This window comes from Danio rerio, chromosome 17 (assembly GCF_052040795.2).
Source record: "Danio rerio strain M-AB ecotype USA chromosome 17, GRCz13ab, whole genome shotgun sequence".
NCBI classification, from domain to species: Eukaryota; Metazoa; Chordata; class Actinopteri; order Cypriniformes; family Danionidae; genus Danio; species Danio rerio.
Window position 1 is genome coordinate 7,322,501 of NC_141037.1, and position 20,292 is coordinate 7,342,792.

Genomic DNA, 20,292 nt, shown 5'->3' on the forward strand with positions numbered 1-20,292 from the left:
TAAAGTGACATTTAAAGGCTTTACTAGGTAAGTTAGGGTAATTAGGCAAATCCAGTGCTTAATTTGAGCCGGATCCTGTTCCGGGAAATGTCAGATATTTGTGTTCTTCTTTCCTGTATTTATTTTAGTTTCTCGGCCACTAACTTTTGTGTGGTGAATACCTGCATGTGTGTGTGAGAGAGATAAAATTTGAATGAGTCCGACACATCAAGGTAGTCACTTTTGACCAATCAGCTTTCTTATGTTTGCAGTCACTCTTATTGGTTGGTGATTATTGTTTTGCGCGCAGTGAGCAACGAAAATAAATAATGGCATAGCAGCCAACCTAAATAATATTTTTATTTTTAAAAATGACAAAGAGGCAGTCAAGTATTTATTTCTAATAGCTGATTTATTGTATCTTTGCCATGATGACAGTAAATTATAATTTACTAGGTATTTTTCAAGACACTTCTATACAGCTTAAAGAGACATTTAAAAGCTTAACTAGGTTAACTAGGCAAGTTAGGCCAATTAGGCAAGTTATTGTACAATGGTTTATTTTGTAGGCTATCAAAAAATTGCTTAAAGAGGCTAATAATTATGACCTTAAAATGTTTCTTAAAAAATTTAAAACTGCTTTTATTCTAGCCGAAATAAAACAAATGAAACTTTCTCCAGAAGAAAAAATATTATCAGACATACTGTGAAAATTTCCTTGCTCTGTTAAACATCATTTGGGAAATATATCTATTTTTTTAATCAAAGGGGGCTAATAATTCTGACTTTAACTATATATATATATATATATATATATATATATATATATATATATATATATATATATTAAAAGCCTGATCAAAAGAGATTACGAAACTGTGCCCCTGGATCAGGATAGCGGGAGACCGAAGCAGATGAGGAAGCTGTGGGCTCTTCTTGACAATAAGATAGAGTGAGTCATTTTCGCTTGCCATATGATAGTGAAGTGAACTGAATAGTGGTGTTTCATATGATTTATGTTTGTATCTACATGTTTTTTTTTTATTCATGATTGATCCATAACGTTATATTGCACAAAATAATTAAAGACTTGATTTGATGTTTTCTTCGCTATAACCGCTTTTTAACATCATGTTTCAGGAAAACTGAAACTGCGTGGTGGACGTCGGTCACGGTAACTTTTAATTCCAGGTTTTACTCTGGAAATTATTCATTTACAAATGAAGCACTGGGCAAATCATAGTATAATGATGTTTTTTTTTCTGTAGATAAACTAAAAATATATTGCTTGAGGGAGCTAATAATATTGAAATAAAAATTAAAACTGCTTTTATTCTAGCTGAAATAAAACGAGAAATAAGAAAAAGAAAAGAAAAAAGAAAAAATATTAAAGGAAATGCTGTGAAAAATTCCTTGCTCTGTTAAACATCATTTGGAAAATAACAAATCATTTAATTTGGGAAAGCAAATTCACAGAAGGGTGAATAATTCTGACTTAATGCAGAGATGATGCAAAAAAAGAGAGGGGAAAAAAAACACCAAATCACTTACGGGTGTAAAGTGTGCTTGATTGGGGCTGTAGTGATATTTGCTCATGAGTGCTCTGAGCTGTACTGAGTTCAGCTTATAGCATGTGGACTGAATCATCTGGGCATCTCGTGTAGAACAGGAGCTCATGGTCAGCAGCATTGTAGCCTGAGGGGAAACAGTATTATTTAAAACACCAGTATCATCATAGTGCAATGCTGGATTTTCATCACAGGGTTTCTGCAAGTTTAAGTCAAGTTTAAGACTTTTTAGACCATTATAAATGAAATTTTAGACTGCAGAGCTAAACACTAAGGATTACTTCATCAGTGGAAAAGATTTTTACTTGCCTCATGAAAAAAAATCCTAATTAATTATTTCTTATTTTAAATAATGTCAAAACTAGCTACAGAGATTAACAAGCTTTAAAACCTAATAAGTTTGGTGGGAGCATTGAAGATGAATCCAAAGAATCTTGATAACCTCAGGGAGTCCTGCAAGAACGCTTTCTTTTCCATTCCAGATGACTTTAATAATAAGTGATTTGATTCATTGCAGAGATGTATGGATGCAGTCCTCCAAGCTCATGATGGAGTCAGACACAATACTCATTCTGTCTCCACTGCAGCAGGACTTTATATTCTATACTGGACATTATTTCTGTTAAGTGACAAGACTTTTGTCTAAGCAAAGTCCGACTTTAATGTCCTAATGAAACCATTAAAAATCAAGGCATGATCATATTTTATTTTAGTCAAGTAATAAATAAAGGCCTTTGCTTTTCATATAAGCCACTTCTGATATGATCAACTAGAAGTTATTATTTTTTGTTCCTAAAACTTGGATAGACGAGAAGACTTTTGTCAGATAGTGTATTGTCTATAAATACACAGATTCCTTTTGAACAACTGTTATTTTAAGGAAGACAATCAAACCATATTGGTAAAGAGAGTTATAAAATAGAGTTCTGTTAAAAGATTTATTGAGATGGATTGTAGGTGATTAGATGGGTGTTGGCCTTATTGGGTTGCTTTACAAGGTGTCACGTTATAGAACGTATTAATTATTTGTTCATTATATATATATATATATATATATATATATATATATATATATATATATATATATATATATATATATATATATATATATATATATTATTATATAGGGTGAATTCAGGTAATCTGGGACACTTTCTGCAATTTTGACTTCAGCTCTCTATTTCAATGTCTATCTAACTTATTAGAAGCACATATTAGACTTTACTGAAATCCCTAAGATGTTTTCTAACCACCTAAGAAAACGTAATATAGATATTATACCGAGAAGAGCCATGCCACACTTATTAGTATTTTTGTGTCAAAAACAAAAATTATGCCTGAATTTGATAATCTGGGACAGGTCACTTTGTAATCTGGGACATATGTATTTGGCCTGAAAAAGTGTAAATTTGCCATATTTAGTGTGTGTGTGTGTGTGTGTGTGTGTGTGTGTGTGTGTGTGTGTGTGTGTGTGTGTGTGTGTGTGTGTGTGTGTGTGTGTGTGAGTTTGTGTACAGAACATTGTACATTCCATCTTTGTAGTCATTTAACTTATAAAGTCTCTAAATGCATATTTCTCCTATTTAAAGTCTGTCCCAGATCACCCAAACCATGCTGTCCCACATTATCAATCATATTTGATAATGTGGGACAACAAAAAATGTTAAAAAGAAAAAAAATCTAAAAAACATTTTAAACACTTTAATACAAATTTTGTTACTTGAATAGATTACAAACATAATTTGACAACAATTGTGAACATTGTCTTATTTATGACAGGTTTATGTCCTTAACATTAATCCAGTCAGAATCCTATGTCACTAACCTTGTCATCTAATTTTGATGAGAGCCCTGTCCCCCCTCTGTGTAACCCCCCAATGAAGTCTTGTGATCTCACTCACATGAACTCCATGCTAAATTTATAATAAAAGTATTGTTGCCTGAATTTTGTTAGAACATAAATAAATAATTAAATAAATAAATAAATAAATAATTTACCCTATATATATATATATATATATATATATATATATATAGAGAGAGAGAGAGAGAGAGAGAGAGAGAGAAAGAGAGAGAGAGAGAGAGAGAGAGAGAGAGAGAAAGAGAGAGAGAGAGAGAGAGAGAAAGAGAGAAAGAAAGAGAGATTTGTGTTTTATTTATGCATTTGGAGCTGATGTGTTGTGCGCATGCGCAGGTCTCTCTCTCTCGCTTAAGAGCAGCGCTTTATTGCTGTCCAGCTGTGTTGAGAGTGGGAGCATATATAAGCTGGAAGAGAGGAACAAAGGACGGATCTTTCTGCTCAGTGCAGGTCGCAAATCTCCGTCGTCGCCGCCGCTGTTGTTACGAGCGTCTCCTATCTCCTGCCCCAGACTGTTGGTTGACTTACTGGTGTGATTGATTCATTTCGTTAACTGAAAATTTAATCATTTTCTAAACTGCTCGCCGTTAGATCTGAGCCTGTTGCTTTTCACTTATTTTATATATATATATATATATATATATATATATATATATATATATATATATATATATATATATATATATATATATATATATATATATATATATGTATATTATTTTGGTTATGAATAGAAGCGGTAGGTTGGGAATCGCCATTTACTTTAAAAACGTTTTCTCCTGGTTTGTGGCAGCGAGGAAGAAAGGGAAGCTTGTTGTAATTTTATTTGGGGTACTTTTTATTTTAGCGGGTAAGTTAGAAATATTTCCCCGCAAGTTAGCTGTGCTTTTTTTTTCTATTTTGGCCTGGATTCCCTTCCGAAGAGATGCTTCTAATATTTTTGTTGTCTAAGAAAATAACAAACCTTGTTACGACTTGATAAACGTTGTGATCATTGTGAGTTGGGACAGGAGAAGGGGAAATCCCTGAATTAAGTATTGAAGTTTAATTAATTCATTTATTTATTTACACTCTTGTTATTGTTCCCACCAACCCTAGACTGGTCGGGACGTAACTATGGCCATAGAAAAATTAAAACCAGTTTAAAATTATTAAAGACCCTCAAGACAATATTTTAGTCAATTTAAAAAATTTAAGGCCTAAAATTTTGTTTTTGAAATTCAAGACATATTAAAGTACACATGAAGTCAAAACCCTATGCATTTTTTAACTTGCATTGCTTGTTCTGTGGTCAACAATTCATTTGTGCATATCATTAAGAAACAAAAATAGTTTGCCCTTGTAATCTAAAATTGAAATCTGAAAATGCACTTCCTGTTTAGTTTAGGTTAAATTGTCAGATTAGGTCTGTCTGAGGTATTGGGCGTGGCTAACATACTTAACCACGCCCCTCCAGCTGTCAGTTTTGACGCCAAACAGAAATGGTGAGGAGGAGGAGTCTGTTAGGATGCAATAACTCTCCCCAAACCCTTTTCCCCATCTTTCTAATAGAAAGTCCTACTTTACTACATCCAATCAGCTTGCAGCAGAAAAAACAAGCCACGCCCACTGCTTTCTCATTTAATTTTCCATTTCTAGGAACTATATGTCAACTTTGCGTCAATATACGAAAAAAATAAACGATCGCAGCTTCCACTTCATGCAGACTTTAAGGGTGCTTTCACACTTGGTTCAATTGCCTGGACCGTACCCAAGTTTGATTGTCCCCCCTTGCCACCTTCTCGGTTGGTTTGTGTTCACACTGTCTTTTTTCCTTTTGAACCCCGCACATCGCGGTCATTCTGCTTTAACTGAAGCTTTTAGTTTTGGACATACAGACAGTGACTCGTGTCCATCTGCCGCAAAAATATTATCAACATTCAGAAGATCACACAGTGTCTGCAGAAGCAGAAGGAGACAAGCAGACATCACAGTGTTTGCCCTAGGTCAGTCCCGCTTGTCTCCAAGGTACAAAGCGTGACACACAGACACACACTCGCACACGCACACATACACATACACACACACAAACGAACGAAAGTTATGAAAACGATAGTTTGTTGTACAGTTGGCGGTTCACTTCCGTTATTTGGTACGATTGCGTACACATCAGAGGTGAACCGTCCTAGAGTTCGCATGAACCGTACCCCAGACCACCTCTTTCAGGCGGACTCAGGTACGGTTTACAGGTGCGCACCCGAGTTCAGAAGACATGTTCACAGCAAAATGTACTATGACGTCAAATGAACCCATGTGCGGACCACAAGCGCTAATGTGAAAGCAACCGAAGACTTTTTTAAGACTCCGCAGACACACTGCATCATCTTCATTTTAGATCTGCTATACCTGGATTAAGCGGCTGAGATGGCAGTCGACGGCGAGCTCCAGGCCTTGTCTTTCCGCCCAGGCGTCCACGTGTGCGAGGCGTCGCCGTAGAGTTTGCCCCCAGTACTTTGAGCAGAGCGTGGATCCTGGAGCTGTGATCCGGTTCAAGATCCAGGAGCCCATGAAGTGAAAGAGCTGAGAGAAGAGCTGGATGCTTAGAGCAGGATTAACCCGGCATCTTCTCAACAAACTCATGGTCCTTATGAGAGTGCTCAAGACGCCTTCTGGGGGAAAAGAAGTGAGAAAGCATTCTTTATTAGAGAGGCACTGAAATAAAGATTCTGGGCCAAAACTGAAACTCTGGATGCACTTGACAAGGCAAAGCAAGTTTATTTATATAGCACATTTCATACACAATGGTACTTCAAAGTGCTTTACATAAACCAGAATGATAGGAAGAAGTGTAAAAAATAAAAACAACAAAGAATAAAAATGATTGAAAACGTATAAAAAATGTGTTAAAACAGGCTTCATTCATTCAGTCATTCATTCATTTTCCTTCGGCTTAGTCCCTTTATTATCAGGGGTCACCACAGTGGAATGAACTGCCAACTATTCCAGCATATGTTTTACACAGCTGATGCCCTTTTAGCCACAATCAAGCACTGGGAAACACCCAAACACTCTCACATTCACTCGCACACTCATACACTCTGGCCAATTTAGCTTATTAAATTCACCTATAGCGCATGTGTTTGGACTGTGGGGGAGGCCAGAGCACCCAGAGGAAACCTACGCCAACAGAGGGAGAACATGCAAACTCCACACAGAAATGCCAACCTGCCCAGCTAGGACTCGAATCAGTGACCTTCTTGCAGTGAGGCGACAGTGCTAACCACTGTGCTGCCTGAAACGGGTTGTAAATGAATAAAAAATAAAAGAAATACACAATAGTGTGATCTGTCAGACGTAGCACACTTTTCTGAAAACCCAAACCAAAGATGCTTTGCAATAATTATTAATTATTTATCATATAATGTAATCCTGTACGACTTTTTAAACTTAACCCAATAACTTAGACTATACTAACTTTGAAAATCACAACCTTTTGACTTGTTTCTCTTTTAGACAAAAAATCGAAAATGACAAAATATTTTTAGCCGCTGAAAATTACGTGCATCCCTCCTCTTTATTTATGACAGTACAAGAACGTCATCAATCCACATGCATTTTTTGTTTTGTTTGTTGCATTTGAAGCAATTTTAAGGGATCGTTCACACAAAAATGAAAATCATCTCATGATCTATTTTCTCTCATGTGGTTTTAAACCTGTATGATTTTCTGTCTCCTGTTAAATATTTTTTTTTCAGTAATTTTCATTATAAAAGTTATATAAATAATTTAATATTCATTCATTCATTTTCTTGTCGGCTTAGTCCCTTTATTAATCTGGGGTCGCCACAGCGGAATGAACCGGCAACTTATCCAGCAAGTTTTTACGCAGCGGATGCCCTTCCAGTTGCAACCCATCTTTGGGAAATAATTTAATTTTATTAAATATAAAAATTAAAAGATATAAAAATTGTTTTAGATATTGTTCATATTAAAGTAATAGTTTACACTGCAAAAATATCCTTAAATTAGCAGTTTTCCTTATTTTGTGATTCATGTTTTTATATTTCCCTGTTTATTTATGCTTTTGAATTGCATTATGGAATCTTAATCTTTCTTCCAACAACTTTTAACCTGGAAGAGTTTGAAAAAGTGACTTTTATTAACATTTCTAATAGTCTAAAGTGATGTTGTCACGGTCAGACAAGGAAGACAAAGAGGGATAAAACTTCAAGGTATTTATTCAGGCATTGCAACAACAGATGTAACATGAAGCAGGAGAATGGCGTTGTAGAGGGTGAGCGATCTCACACACACACAGTTCAGTGGATAACCACAGTATATTGGTGATACGTCAACATAAGAATAGTCACTTCCCTTAAACAGGTGTATCTGCCTTTGCAAGAGAAAAAGAACATCCACAGAAGAGTACATGAGAATCCAGGAGAGAAGATGAGGAAGACCATGCGTCTTTGATTCCAGCCAAAGACATGGGGCTCTATTTTGACAATACAGGCGTAAAGTCTGAAGCGCAGGGCGCAAAAGCATTAAGGGCATGTCCGAATCCACTTTTGCTATTTTAAGAACAAAAAAATCCACTATGCGCCATGGCACATGGTCTAACAGGGTTGAGCTAATTCTTTTAATAAGTTATAGGTGTGTTTTGAGAATAAACCAATAAACCAGACTCTCATCTCCCGTTCCCTTTAAGAGTCAGTTGCGTCGTGCCATAGCGCATTTGCTATTTACATGACGACTTTGTAAGTGGAAAAACTGAGCACTTCACTAGGGAGAAAACAGTTAAACAGACAGTACAGCTCGAGAATGAGAGATAAGGCATTCTCATTCTTTACTTTCACTTTCACTCTCGTGGATAGGGTAACGTGTTGTACGCACAGACATCCATTAGCCTATACATAATTTCGTTTATTAAGCGCAAATATTTGTTTCAAAACCATTTCTAAATTCAGTTCTAGTTTCCAGCAAACGAATAAATGAAAAATAATAACAAAGTGTGTTCAAAAAAACTGAATTATTTTCACATGCTGTGCCCTATATGGTCTAAAACCTGACAGGTGGGCAAATGTAAGCTTGTTTTTAATAAAAAGAATATAAATATGCATATAATAAATAACACTGCTAATAATAGTAACATTATACAACAGCAAATTGTCATGAATAAACTAAAAAAAAACCTGAGATGAAAAAGGCATGGAAGCATGGTTTTTATATTTATGTAGGCAAGAAAATAATAATTTTTGTAATATTTTAATTCTTTTTCATATGTTACGATATTTGCGTATTGCTGTACATCCCGTGTGTATTAAGCAATGTTTAAGCGAGGCGAACAAACTAACGCGCTCTGCGCTGGACTTTGGACCTCCTCTTAAACTGGTCTATTAAACAGTGTATTTTAGTTGCTCAAAATAGCAACGCGCCAGCAATGTGCCTCAACACGCCTCCTATTTTTGACCAGAACGCCTATAGGGGCACATATGAGAGCAAATGCATTTGCCATTTAAACAGCGTGCTGCAAAACGTCAAAACCACTCTTGCGCCAAGCTGAAACTAGTAAACAACAATTGCGTCGCGCGTTGTGCCGCATTGCGCAGGGTGTATGATAGGGGCCTGAGTGTGTGAGGTGAGTATTTATAGTGCGTGGTGATTGCAAATGATCAGTAATCAGGTGAGGGTTCACAGGTGTGGTGTGTGGTGGATAGTGAGGGTGAGCAGTGATTGGGAACAAAGGAACAAGCTGAGGGTGTGACCGATGTATTGTCTGGGTTGGTGTTGTATGCTACAAATATCTTGTAAAAAACTGCCAATACATTTTCTGTTATTTTACAAACTTATTTTTCTCCATATTATTTATTTTACATTATATTATTTGAAAATACTAAAGTGTCAATAAAAGTCACTTTGTTAAACTGTAGAGTTTCACAACAGAACAACAAAAGTCGACAGAGCAGAGATCAACATCCCATAATGCAATTCACAACCACAAATAAACAGTAAACACTTGTAAATCACAAAATACAGACAATGTTAATCAACAGATATTTTTTGCACTGCACCCAAACATAAATACTACGGCATAATTTACCCACCTGCGATTCATGCTCCCTGAATATGACTTTCTTCTGTCAGACGAACACATTCGGGGTAGTTTAAATTTTTATCCTGGCTCTTCCAAGCTGTATAATGGTGTTGGGTAGTTGCCCTTTTATTAAAGCTTCCAAAAGTGCCGAAATTCATCATCAAAATAACCCATATGCCTCCAGGGGCTTAACACATGTCTTATGAAGTTTTTGTGTTTTGTAAATTAAAACAGCTTCAATCATTGGCTTCCAGCAGTGGCCGAGTGCATGACTGACGTATTAAATGCATGGAGCTGATTTAAACAGAAATTTCGCAATAGCTTAACATTTTACCTATTTCTTTTGCCTGAGCGCTTTCCTTTTTTCCGTCAGCAAAGAATGCAGGTAGGTGATTTTCAAGCTCAACCTGAAGCCGATGTGACAGATACCTGAGGAAACATTTATGCGTCATTAAACATTCAAAACGCATTGCTCTAGCTGTAAACATCTTAAAGCAGATGCTCTTTTAGCACACCTGAAAGCCGTCTGCACAAGCTGAGCGAGGGTGTTTTGAGTCGGCACTGTGATGCAGCACAGATCTCTGTCCCGCCTGATGAAGTTCAGCAGCTCAGACGCGTTAGCCATCCAGAAAGCAAGAGACACCGCAATATTCCTCTGTTTCTGCAAGAGAATGAAACATGAATGTAAATCCAATTGTATTGTATTATTTACATATACTTTACTTAAATGAACTGATGTTTATTAACAGAAATTAACAAACAAAAAGATTATAAAAATAGTCACAGAATTTTCCATGTCGATGATTAACGTGAAAATGTGTAAAAGTAAAGTCGGTAGCACTTTAATTGAATGGGGTGTTCGTAAAACTGTCATGAAACCTTCATAATCATGACATGACAATGTGAATGAGATTTTATGCATGCTTATAACAACTGTTATTAAGTGTCATTCGCTCAATTCTGACATTTTAAATGCAAAGATGACATTGTTTGTTATGAAAACTTGACATAAACGAATACATCACAACCGGTGGGGGAAGCAGTAGTGAAGTATAGTGCTGTCGCCTCACAGCAAAAAGGTTGCTGGTTCGAGCCTCGGCTCAGTTGGCGTTTCTGTGTGGAGTTTGCATGTTCTCCCTGCGTTCGCGTGGGTTTCTTCCAGGTGCTCCGGTTTCCCCCACAGTCCAAGGACATTTGGTACAGATGAATTGAGAAGGCAAAATTTTCCATAGTGTATGATTGTGTGTGTGAATGTGTGTGTAGATGTTTCCCAGAGATGGGTTGCGACTGGTTGGGCATCCGTTGCATAAAAACTTGCAGGATAAGTTGGCGGTTCATTCCGCTGTGGCGACCCCGGATTAATAAAGAAACTAAGCCGACGAGAAAATGAATGAATGAATGAAAGAAGCACAACTGGTTTTGTCTTTGTCATGACAACTTGACATTTTTAGACAATAAAACCTGTCCTAATAAACATGATTGTCATGAAGCCATTATAAACGTAATTTATTTTCTCACAGCGCCATTATTATTTCTGTTTACCCTCAACTATAGTGGTACAAGCTGAATTTGTCATTAAAATGTCATTAAATATTCATGACGCTCTTAAAATTATTTTAATCAGATGGCAATTACACTTTTAATGAGAGATTTTATTGATAACATAAAAGATTTAATTGATACAGTTTGGTGGAAAGAATTTAATTGGAAAGTAAAAATGAGGTACTTTAATACTCCTTTTGTAATATACACAGTTGAAGTCAGAATTATTAGCCCCCCTTTGATTTGATTTTTTATATTTCCCAAATGATGTTTAACAGAGCAAGGAAATTTTTACAGTATGTCTGATAATATTTTTTCTTCTGGAGAAAGTCTTATTTGTTTAATTTCGGCAAGAATAAAAGCAGTTTTTAATTTCTTAAACACAATTTTAAGGTCAAAATGATTAACCCCTTTAGGCTAATTTTGTTTTTAACTGTCTACAGAACAAACCATTGTTATACAATAACTTGCCTAATTACTCTATCCTGCCATGTTAACCTAATTACCATAGTTAAGCCTTTAAATGTCACTTTAAGCTGTTTAGAAGTGTCAAGTCAAGTATTATTTACTGTCATCAAGACGAAGATAAAATAAATCAGTTATTAGAGATGAGTTATTAAAAGTATAATATTTAGAAATGTGTTGAAGAAATCTGCTCTCCGTTAAACAGAAATTGGGCAAAAAAATAAACAAGGGGGCGAATAAATCAGGGTGCCTAATAATTCTGACTTCAATTGTACATATGTTAAAGGAGCATCTGTGACTTTGTGTTGGAGAAAATGTGGTAAAATTGGACATCATACCCACATTTTTTGGGACTGTCCTAAGATTCAAGAATTTTGAAAAAATGTTAAAAAAAGAAATAGATAAGACATAAGATATAGAAATACCCCTTGATCCAGTTATGTGCTTATTGGGAGCACTGTCCAAAGAAATGTTTAATGAAGAAACAGGATTTGTCCTAAGTATATTATTACTGGTTGCAAAAAAATGATAACAGTGCATTGGATGGAGGGAAGTTCTCCAAAGGTGGCTCAGTGGATTTAGAGACTTAAACAGGTCTATATAATGGAAAAAAAATGACTGCACATCTACAAATGAAGACTGATATTTTTCTGAAGAGGTGGAAAAGTATTACAACATATTTAGATATGTATATTTAGAGGTTGCTTAACCTATCATTACTGTGTAATTTAATGTAACTACAATGAAACACAATGTGACTTGATGTACAAGTGTATCCCCTGTAAAGTAATTATGATGGCAATGCCTATTATTTAAATTTGTATTATTATTATTTAAATTTTTTTAATTATGATTATGATTTCACTAATATTTATTTTATTTTATGTGTCCCCCATGTGTAAGGGGTTAAATGGTTGGGGAAGGGGTTGTTCTGTAAAACAATATATTGAAAAAATCTTAAATAAAAAGTAAAAAATAAAATAAAAAGATAAATACAGTTTGTTCCACTGATATTAATGATATATAATCATGACAAATATAATGTCCTTGGAATATAACTCCTTGATCTGTTCAACATCAAACATAAAAAATTAAAATAAAAATAAAAAAATAATACAATTTAAAAAAAAATCACAGGGGGCTAATAATTTACTATATAATACTTCAAGTGTAGATTAGGGATTCAATTGTGATCAATACACTTACAGGCTTTTATTTACCTGAATGACATCCTGAATCATCCGCACAATCTTTTCAAACACCAGGCAGATTTTCTGCTCAGTCTGCTTGTGGGATTTATTTCTCTGGCTGGTTTTGCTGGTTAAGAATCGTCCGACCAGATAAAACACGTACGCCGGCGACAGCTTGAAGTGAATGGTGGAGCTGTTAATATCGTTTATGACAGAAAGCAAGAAAGAGTCCTCATCTGAAAACAGAAATGAATGGCATACACATGATAAGAACTTGAGAAGTGCATATATTCCTGCAAACAGAGTGGTTTTATTGTACCTTTCTCCTTTAAAGAAATGCTGAGCGGGAGAGTCCACTTCATTTCTAAGTCGTCTTGTTTAGTGCTTCAATAAAAAAATAAAAAAAAGAAATGTTCATTTTAAGGGGGATGTTGACTTGTGGTTAAGTATAACAGGCATATAATGATCAAAATACAGTATAGCAAATAGCAAACTTGCAAAAAGCTAGAATTATACAGTACTGTGCAAAAGTCCTAAGCACCAGACCAGCTTTGTTGCCTTAGGACTTTTGCACAATATCTAATCAATCAGTCCCTTCATTAAAAACAAACAGAAAATATAAGAAATAATGTGCGGTGTTATATCACGCCTATTTTAGCACTTTCCAGAGCTCTTTTAGGTTTAGAGTGTCTCATCATTTTTTTTCTGTCCAGGTGATCTCATACAGCCTCTATAATATTCAGGTCTGGACACTGTGAAGGCCATTTCATGACTGTCTGTGTTTCATCAGCTGTTTTCTGTCTCCAAATAGGATTTCACTGCAATTAGTGAACCATTATATATCCATTCACATATCTATCATACTGCTAGTAAAAGAACAGATTTAATGTTGGCCTAAAACGTTTGCACAGTACTGTATATCACATTCAGAAATTACATAACACTCCCAAGTTGACAATTTACTCGTATTGTACAAGATTTACATTGGTAACGATTTCCTGCGGAATCTACAGCAATTTAGTGGGAGCTGTTCACCAGTAACTTAATAAATAAAGCAATAATACTATATTTACTGTGATAGCACCATTTATCTTGCTGTATACTGTATGTATTTACAGTATTGCATGTTTACTGTAAAATTTAAATTAAAAACTACTTTTATTCTAGCCAAAGTAAAACAAATAAGACTTTCTCCAGAAGAAAAAAATATTATCAGACATACTGTGAACATTTCCTTGCTCTGTTAAACATCATTTGGGAAACATTAAAAAATAAATAAATAAAATAAAGTTTAAAAGGGGCCAATAATTCTGACTTCAACTATGTGTGTGTGTGTGTGTGTGTGTGTGTGTGTGTGTGTGTGTGTGTGTGTGTGTGTGTGTGTGTGTGTGTGTGTGTGTGTGTGTGTGTGTGTGTGTGTGTGTGTATATATATATATATATATATATAATGCTAGTAAAATTGCTAAAAAACTGATAAAAAAAAACTTTTGCTAAAAAACTTTAAAAACTGATCAGATAAATATTTGTTGATTTATTTTTGTTTTATTGTTGAACACCAGTTTTATAAATCTGTTTTTTTATGAGAAATATTTAGTTTAAACTTGCATACAAATTCATTTATTCCAGTGGTGCGATTTTTCCATTTTTAATTAATAAAAAAAGAGTGTCATGTGTTAAAAAATGCGGTCAAACCATGATAAAAAAAAAAAACAAATTTAAAATGTAAAAAAAATGTAAAAAAAAAAAAATTCACTCAATGTTAAGTTGCTGATCAGATTGTTTTAATTGTAAAATGTTAAGTTATGACTACAATGTGTAAATCCAGTCCAAACTTGTTTAAAATGCAAAAAACGTACTGTATATTAAACATGGATCATGATTGTTAAAATATATCTTATTTAAAAGCACGAATGCTTCATAACCAGCTTCTGGGAACAAAAATTCATCAAAAATTGTGATATTCTACCTGTAGGCTTTACTTTCAGAGACATCTTTTTTCTTCGGTTTGTTTTTAATCTTCTCTTTCCTTGATAACGTCCTTTTGAAATTCTCGATGACTCCAACCTTGTCCTTATTTTCCACACAGCCATTCTGAAGCGAGAGGATTGATCGCACACTTGAAAAACCATTCAATTTATTCATTCATTATTCATCAGGGATCGCCACAGCAGAATGAACCACCAACTTATCCAGCATATGTTTTACACAGCGGATGCCCTCCCAGCTGCAACCCATCTCTAGGAAACATCCATACACTCTCATTTGCTATGGCCAATTTAGTTTATTCAGTTCACCTAAACCGCATGTTTGGAGAATCCGGAGCACCCAGAGGAAACCCACGCCAACACGAGGAGAACATGCAAACTCCACACAGAAATGCCAACTGACTCTGCCAGTACATGATCCAGAGATCTTCTTGCCGTGAGGCGACAGTTACATTTCAAAATCCTGATATTTATCTTTCATACACTCAAAAAAATTACGTTTGCTGTTTGTTTAAACTAAATGAGCTGAAGCAAGGACTTTTTTTGCGACAACTTAATTGTTTTATGTTTAATCCACTTGAATTTATAAAACGAATTTAACTGCTTCTGTTAACTCAACACAAATCGATTGTGTGGAACCCAGCATTTTTTAAAGTGTACAATCAAAAATTATTTGGCTGCTTGTTCAAACTAATTTAAAATGAGATAAATCAACATTAGGCACGCTAAATTGTCCGTAGCGTATGAGTGTGAATGAGTATGTACTGTATGGATGTTTCCCAGAGATGGGTTGCAGCTGGAAGGGCATCCACTACGTAAAACCAACACAATTTCACGGCAATTTGTAAGTTGTTGATTTAGTGGCTAATTCCTATGAGTTTGTACAATCTAATTCGTACAATTTTGTACGACTTGCTCATTCCCCAATGACGGTTGGGTTTAGGGGTGGGATTAGGTGCCACGCCTCCTTTTTAAAATCGTACAATTTCGTACGACTGAACTCGTAAGAATTCGTACGAATTAGCCACTAAACTGGCAAAACGTAAAATACCTAAGTTTTCTTGTGAGATCAGGCTGGTAAAACATATGCTGCATAATTTGGCAGTTTATTCCACTGTGGCGACCCCAGATTAATAAGGGTACTAAGCCGAAAAAAAATATTTGAATGAATAAAATGAATCAACAATGAGCAGCACGGTGGTGCAGCATGTAGTGCTGTTGCCTCACAGCAAGAAGGTCATTGGTTTGGGTCTCGACGTGGTCAGTTGGCAGTTCTGTGTGGAGTTTGCCTGTTTTCCCCATGCAATGTAATGTGTATTTATATAGTGCATTTATTGTGTATGGCCATACACCCAAAGCGCTTCACAATCATGAGGGGGGGGCTCTTTAGACCACCACTAGCGTGTAGCATTCACTTGGATGATGCGACGGCTGCCACAGGACAACGGCGCCAGTGCGCTCATCACACACCAGCTATTGGTGGAGAGGAGAGACAGTGATAGAGCCAATTTGGTGGATGGGGATGATTGGGAGGCCATGATCGTAAGGGCCGATAGAGGGACTTTGGCCAGGACACCGGGGTTACACCCCTACTCTTTACGAGAAGTGCCATGGGATTTTTAATGACCACATAGAGTCAGGACCTCGGTTTAACGTCTCATTCAGAAGACGGCGCCCACTGACAGTGTAGTGTCACCTTCAATTTTACTATGGCATTAGGACTCATGCAGACCACAGGTTGAGCGCCCCCTGCTGGCCTCACTAACACCCCTTCCAACAGCAACCTGGTGTTCCCATGTGGTCTCCCATCCAGGTACTGACCAGGCTCAGCCCTGCTTACCTTCAGTGAGTAACCGGTCTTGGGTTGCAGGGTGAAATGGCTGTGGCCGTGTTGGCTTGGTGTTACATGCCTGGGGGTGTGGCTCAGTTGTTCCCTCCTCCTCCTGTTCTTCTAAAATCTAGGTGTTCCGATTGGCTCGCAGAGTTTTCACAAGTGGACCAATCAGAAGAGGACAGGGGTCATTAAAGCACTCCAGTGATGACTCGAACCAGACTGAAGGGGGGTGATCCTTGTCTCTTGTCACTGCTCTGTCTTTCTGTGAGACATTTGTGTGCCTGTCCTGTTCTCTGGTTCGCTTTAAGTTGTTTTTTTTTTTTTTTTTTTTAATTGTACATCTATTCTGAATGCCCATGCTTAATCTGCTTAACTACTAAAATGGAAGGGAAAGTGAAGTACGTCACGTTAAAAACATTTTACACACACATATTTGATTCTCTGTTAATCCTTTAGGTCGGAAGTGGGCGCTACCCTTTGTCTGTGTTTTCCATTGAGTGCAGTTTAGTGAGGGGTGTGTGAATAAAGAGTAAATAAAGCTAACCACTTTTGTGTCGATCAATAGCAGCTAATGTCTCAGGGAAATTTTTTAAATGTTGTGTTATAATTATGTTTAGCCCTTTTCATCCTTCGAGTCACACAGTGCGTAACACGTGGGTTTCCTCCGGGTGCTCTGGTTTCCCCCACAGTCCAAACACATGCGCTACAGGTAAACAGGACGAAACTAAATTGGCCGTAGTGTATGAGTGTGTGTGAATGTGAGAGTGTTTCCAAGTACTGGGTTACAGCTGGAAGGGCATGTGTATAACATATGCTGGAATAGTTAGTGGTTCATTCCACTGTGATGTCCTCTGATAAATAAGGGACTAAGCCGAAAAAAACTGAAAGAATCAATGACTGAAAGAACAATTCTTGAGTTTTTTTTTTAAGACAAGTAAATAGTTTTATGTTCAATCCACTTACATTTGCAAAAACAACTTAATAGGTGTGTTGGGACAATATGAAGGAATCAGGTGAAACCCCGCATTTTCTACAGTGTATTTGTGTATTATAGTAAAATGTCAGTGACTTCACACACCTGTAAAGTTGCACAACTCGCATTCCTCAAGACAAATCGTCCATCGGCGTCTTTATTCCAGCTGAGTTGAAGCATTAAAGGCTTTTCCGAAAGGTGTAATCGTCTTTCCTCTAAATGTCAAAAACACTGAACATTCAGTGGCTGAAAACAAAGACTGAGAGCACTAATACAGCTGAAGTTGTTCTCCTTTCAAAATATTTCCCAAATGATGTTTAACAAAACAAGAAATTTTTCACAGTATTTCCTATAATATTTTTTCTTCTGAAAAAAGTCTTGTTTTATTTCAGCTAGAATAAAAGCAGTTTTTAATTTTTTAAACACTATTTTAAGGTCAATATTATTAACCCCCTTTAGCTATATTTGCTTTCGATTGTCTACAGAACAAACCATTGTTATACAATGACTTCCCTAATTACCCTAACCTGCCTAATTACTTTAATTAACCCTTTGAATGTCACTTTAAGCTGAAAACTAGTATCATGAAAAATATATATTATTTACTGTCATCATGGCAAAGATAAAAGAAATCAGTTAATATAAATAAGTTATTGGGCTCTATTTTGACGGTCCATGCACAGAGCGCAAAACACAGGGCGCAAATGCTTTCAGGGCGTGTCAGAACAAAGTTTTGCTAATTTAAGGACGGGAAAATCTGCTTTGCGCCATGGTGCATGGTCTAAAAGGGTTGAGTTTATTTTCTTAATGAGTTACAGGTGTGTTTTGAGTATAAACCAATTAGAGTCTCATCTCCCATTCCCTTTAAGAGTCAGCTGCGTCACGCCATAAGCGCATTTGCTATTTACAGGATGCAAAGTAAGTCTGAGTAAAACTGAGTATTTCACTAGCAAACAGTAAACATTTTTTTAACAGAAAACTGTTAAACAGAGCATCTACTGTTTGAGAATAAGAGATAAATTATCTACTTTCACATTCGCTCTTGGGTAGGGAAACTTTAAGCACACATCAGTTAGTCTATAAATAATTAATTTTGTTTGTTAAGCGCAAATATTCGTTTTAAAACTATTTCTAAATTCAGTTCTAATTTCCAGCAAACGAATAAATGAACAATAATAACGAAGTGTGTTCAAAAACCTGAGTTATATCCTAAAACACATGCTGTGCACCATATGGTCTAAAACCTGACAGGTGGGCAAATCTAAGCTTGTTTTTAATAAAACAAAAATAAATATGGATATAATAAATAATACTGCTAATAATAATAACATTATACAAAAGCAAATTGTTATGAATGAACTGAAAAAGCCTCCCGAGATGAAGAAGACATAAAAGCAGTGATTTTTCATATTTATGTAGGCTAGAAAATAATATGTTTTGTAATATTTTAATCCTTTATATTTATATTCTATATCTATTCTTAATATATCCTATATCAATCCTTAATATTAAAAATTTTTCATATGTACAGATATTTGCCAATTGCTCACTTGTGCGTATTAAGCTGTGTGTAAGCGAGGCGCAACTCTGCGCCGGAGTTTAGACCGGGTTTGTTTTGGTCTAATGAAAAATCTATTTTAGTTTCTCAAAATAGCAACGCGCCAGCAGTGCGCCTCAGAACGCCTTCCTTTTTAGACCAGAACGCCTATGGGCGCACATCTGAGCGCTAATGCATTTGCCTCAAAACGACTCTTGCGCCAAGCTGAAACTAGCAAACAAGTATTGCGTAGCGCCTTGCGCCACATTGCGCCGGGTGTATGATAGGGCCCATTAAAACTGTTATGATTACAAATGTGTTGAACAAAATCTTTTAGTTAAACAGAAATTGGGGAAGAAAATACATAAAGGGACTAATAATTCTGACTTCAACTGTATGTTAAATTATACACTGTTCTCACCTTGATTTTCTAGGACCTCGTAGAGCGAATATGGGAAAAGTTGCAGGTTTCCATCATGCTGAACCTTCTCCAGCAGGGTTTCAATGATCTCTTGTGTGGTAGAAGTGCTTGAGATGCAAATGCATTTGGTGGCACAGTTTCCTGAAACATCGTCTTGGAGGTAGAAACGAACAACTCCATGAACTACAGAGTCCTAAAGAATAATAAAAAAAGTAGATTGTTTAACCCTTATGTTTTGTTTAAATTGAATACCCTTTCATTATGTTGGGGGCTGTTTTTGCCCCATTGACCTCCATTATTAAGCCATAACAGCGTATAATCATGCATTCTTGATTGTTGGTGGTTTTCCCTGTTGGGAAGAGGTACATTGTGTCATTTTTACTGTTGATCATCAGTTGGCAGCATTAACCCTTTAGAGAGGCCTGTGCCATAAAAGGCTTTTCTGGCTTTTATATGGAGTTCTATGGAGTAAAACAGCAGATTATAGTGTCTGTGCAGAAATACCCTTACTGTGTTTAACAAAATTAAATCCTAAAAATTTTAGACGAATTTATTTCATTTTATTTATTAAAACAATGGAGTGTTGACCAAATGGCTGCTCTTTCATTCATTATTCAACAGGGGTCGCCAAAGTCGCCAAAGTGGGATCGCCCAATTCACCAATACAGCATGTGTTTGGATTGTGGGGGAAACCGGAGCACATGGAGAGAAACCCACGCCAACATGAGGAGAACATGCAAACTCCACACAGAAACACCAACTGAACCAGCCGAGGCTCGAATCAGTGACCTTCTTGCTGTGAGGCCACAGTGCTAATCGCTGAGCCACTGTGTCGACCATTTTGATACATATTTGTATCAATATG

At 36.2% G+C, this 20,292-nt stretch overlaps 1 protein-coding gene across 1 annotated transcript in view; it reads right to left on the reverse strand.

Moving 5' to 3' along the window:
- afdnb (afadin, adherens junction formation factor b) overlaps nt 1-19,946 on the reverse strand; it is a 43,260-nt gene extending 23,314 nt beyond the window's left edge. Inside the window, exons 1-10 of the mRNA XM_087291271.1 lie at nt 19,685-19,946; nt 19,428-19,620; nt 17,575-17,684; nt 14,644-14,768; nt 12,995-13,059; nt 12,706-12,911; nt 9,994-10,139; nt 9,813-9,907; nt 5,791-6,053; nt 1,531-1,674 (exon numbers count right to left, since the gene is read on the reverse strand). Of these exons, the coding sequence (XP_087147397.1) occupies nt 1,531-1,674; nt 5,791-6,053; nt 9,813-9,907; nt 9,994-10,139; nt 12,706-12,911; nt 12,995-13,059; nt 14,644-14,768; nt 17,575-17,684; nt 19,428-19,620; nt 19,685-19,819 (1,482 nt within the window). The 5' untranslated portion in view covers nt 19,820-19,946. The remainder of the gene's footprint in view (nt 1-1,530; nt 1,675-5,790; nt 6,054-9,812; nt 9,908-9,993; nt 10,140-12,705; nt 12,912-12,994; nt 13,060-14,643; nt 14,769-17,574; nt 17,685-19,427; nt 19,621-19,684) is intronic.
- Between the last annotated feature and the right edge of the window lie 346 nt (nt 19,947-20,292).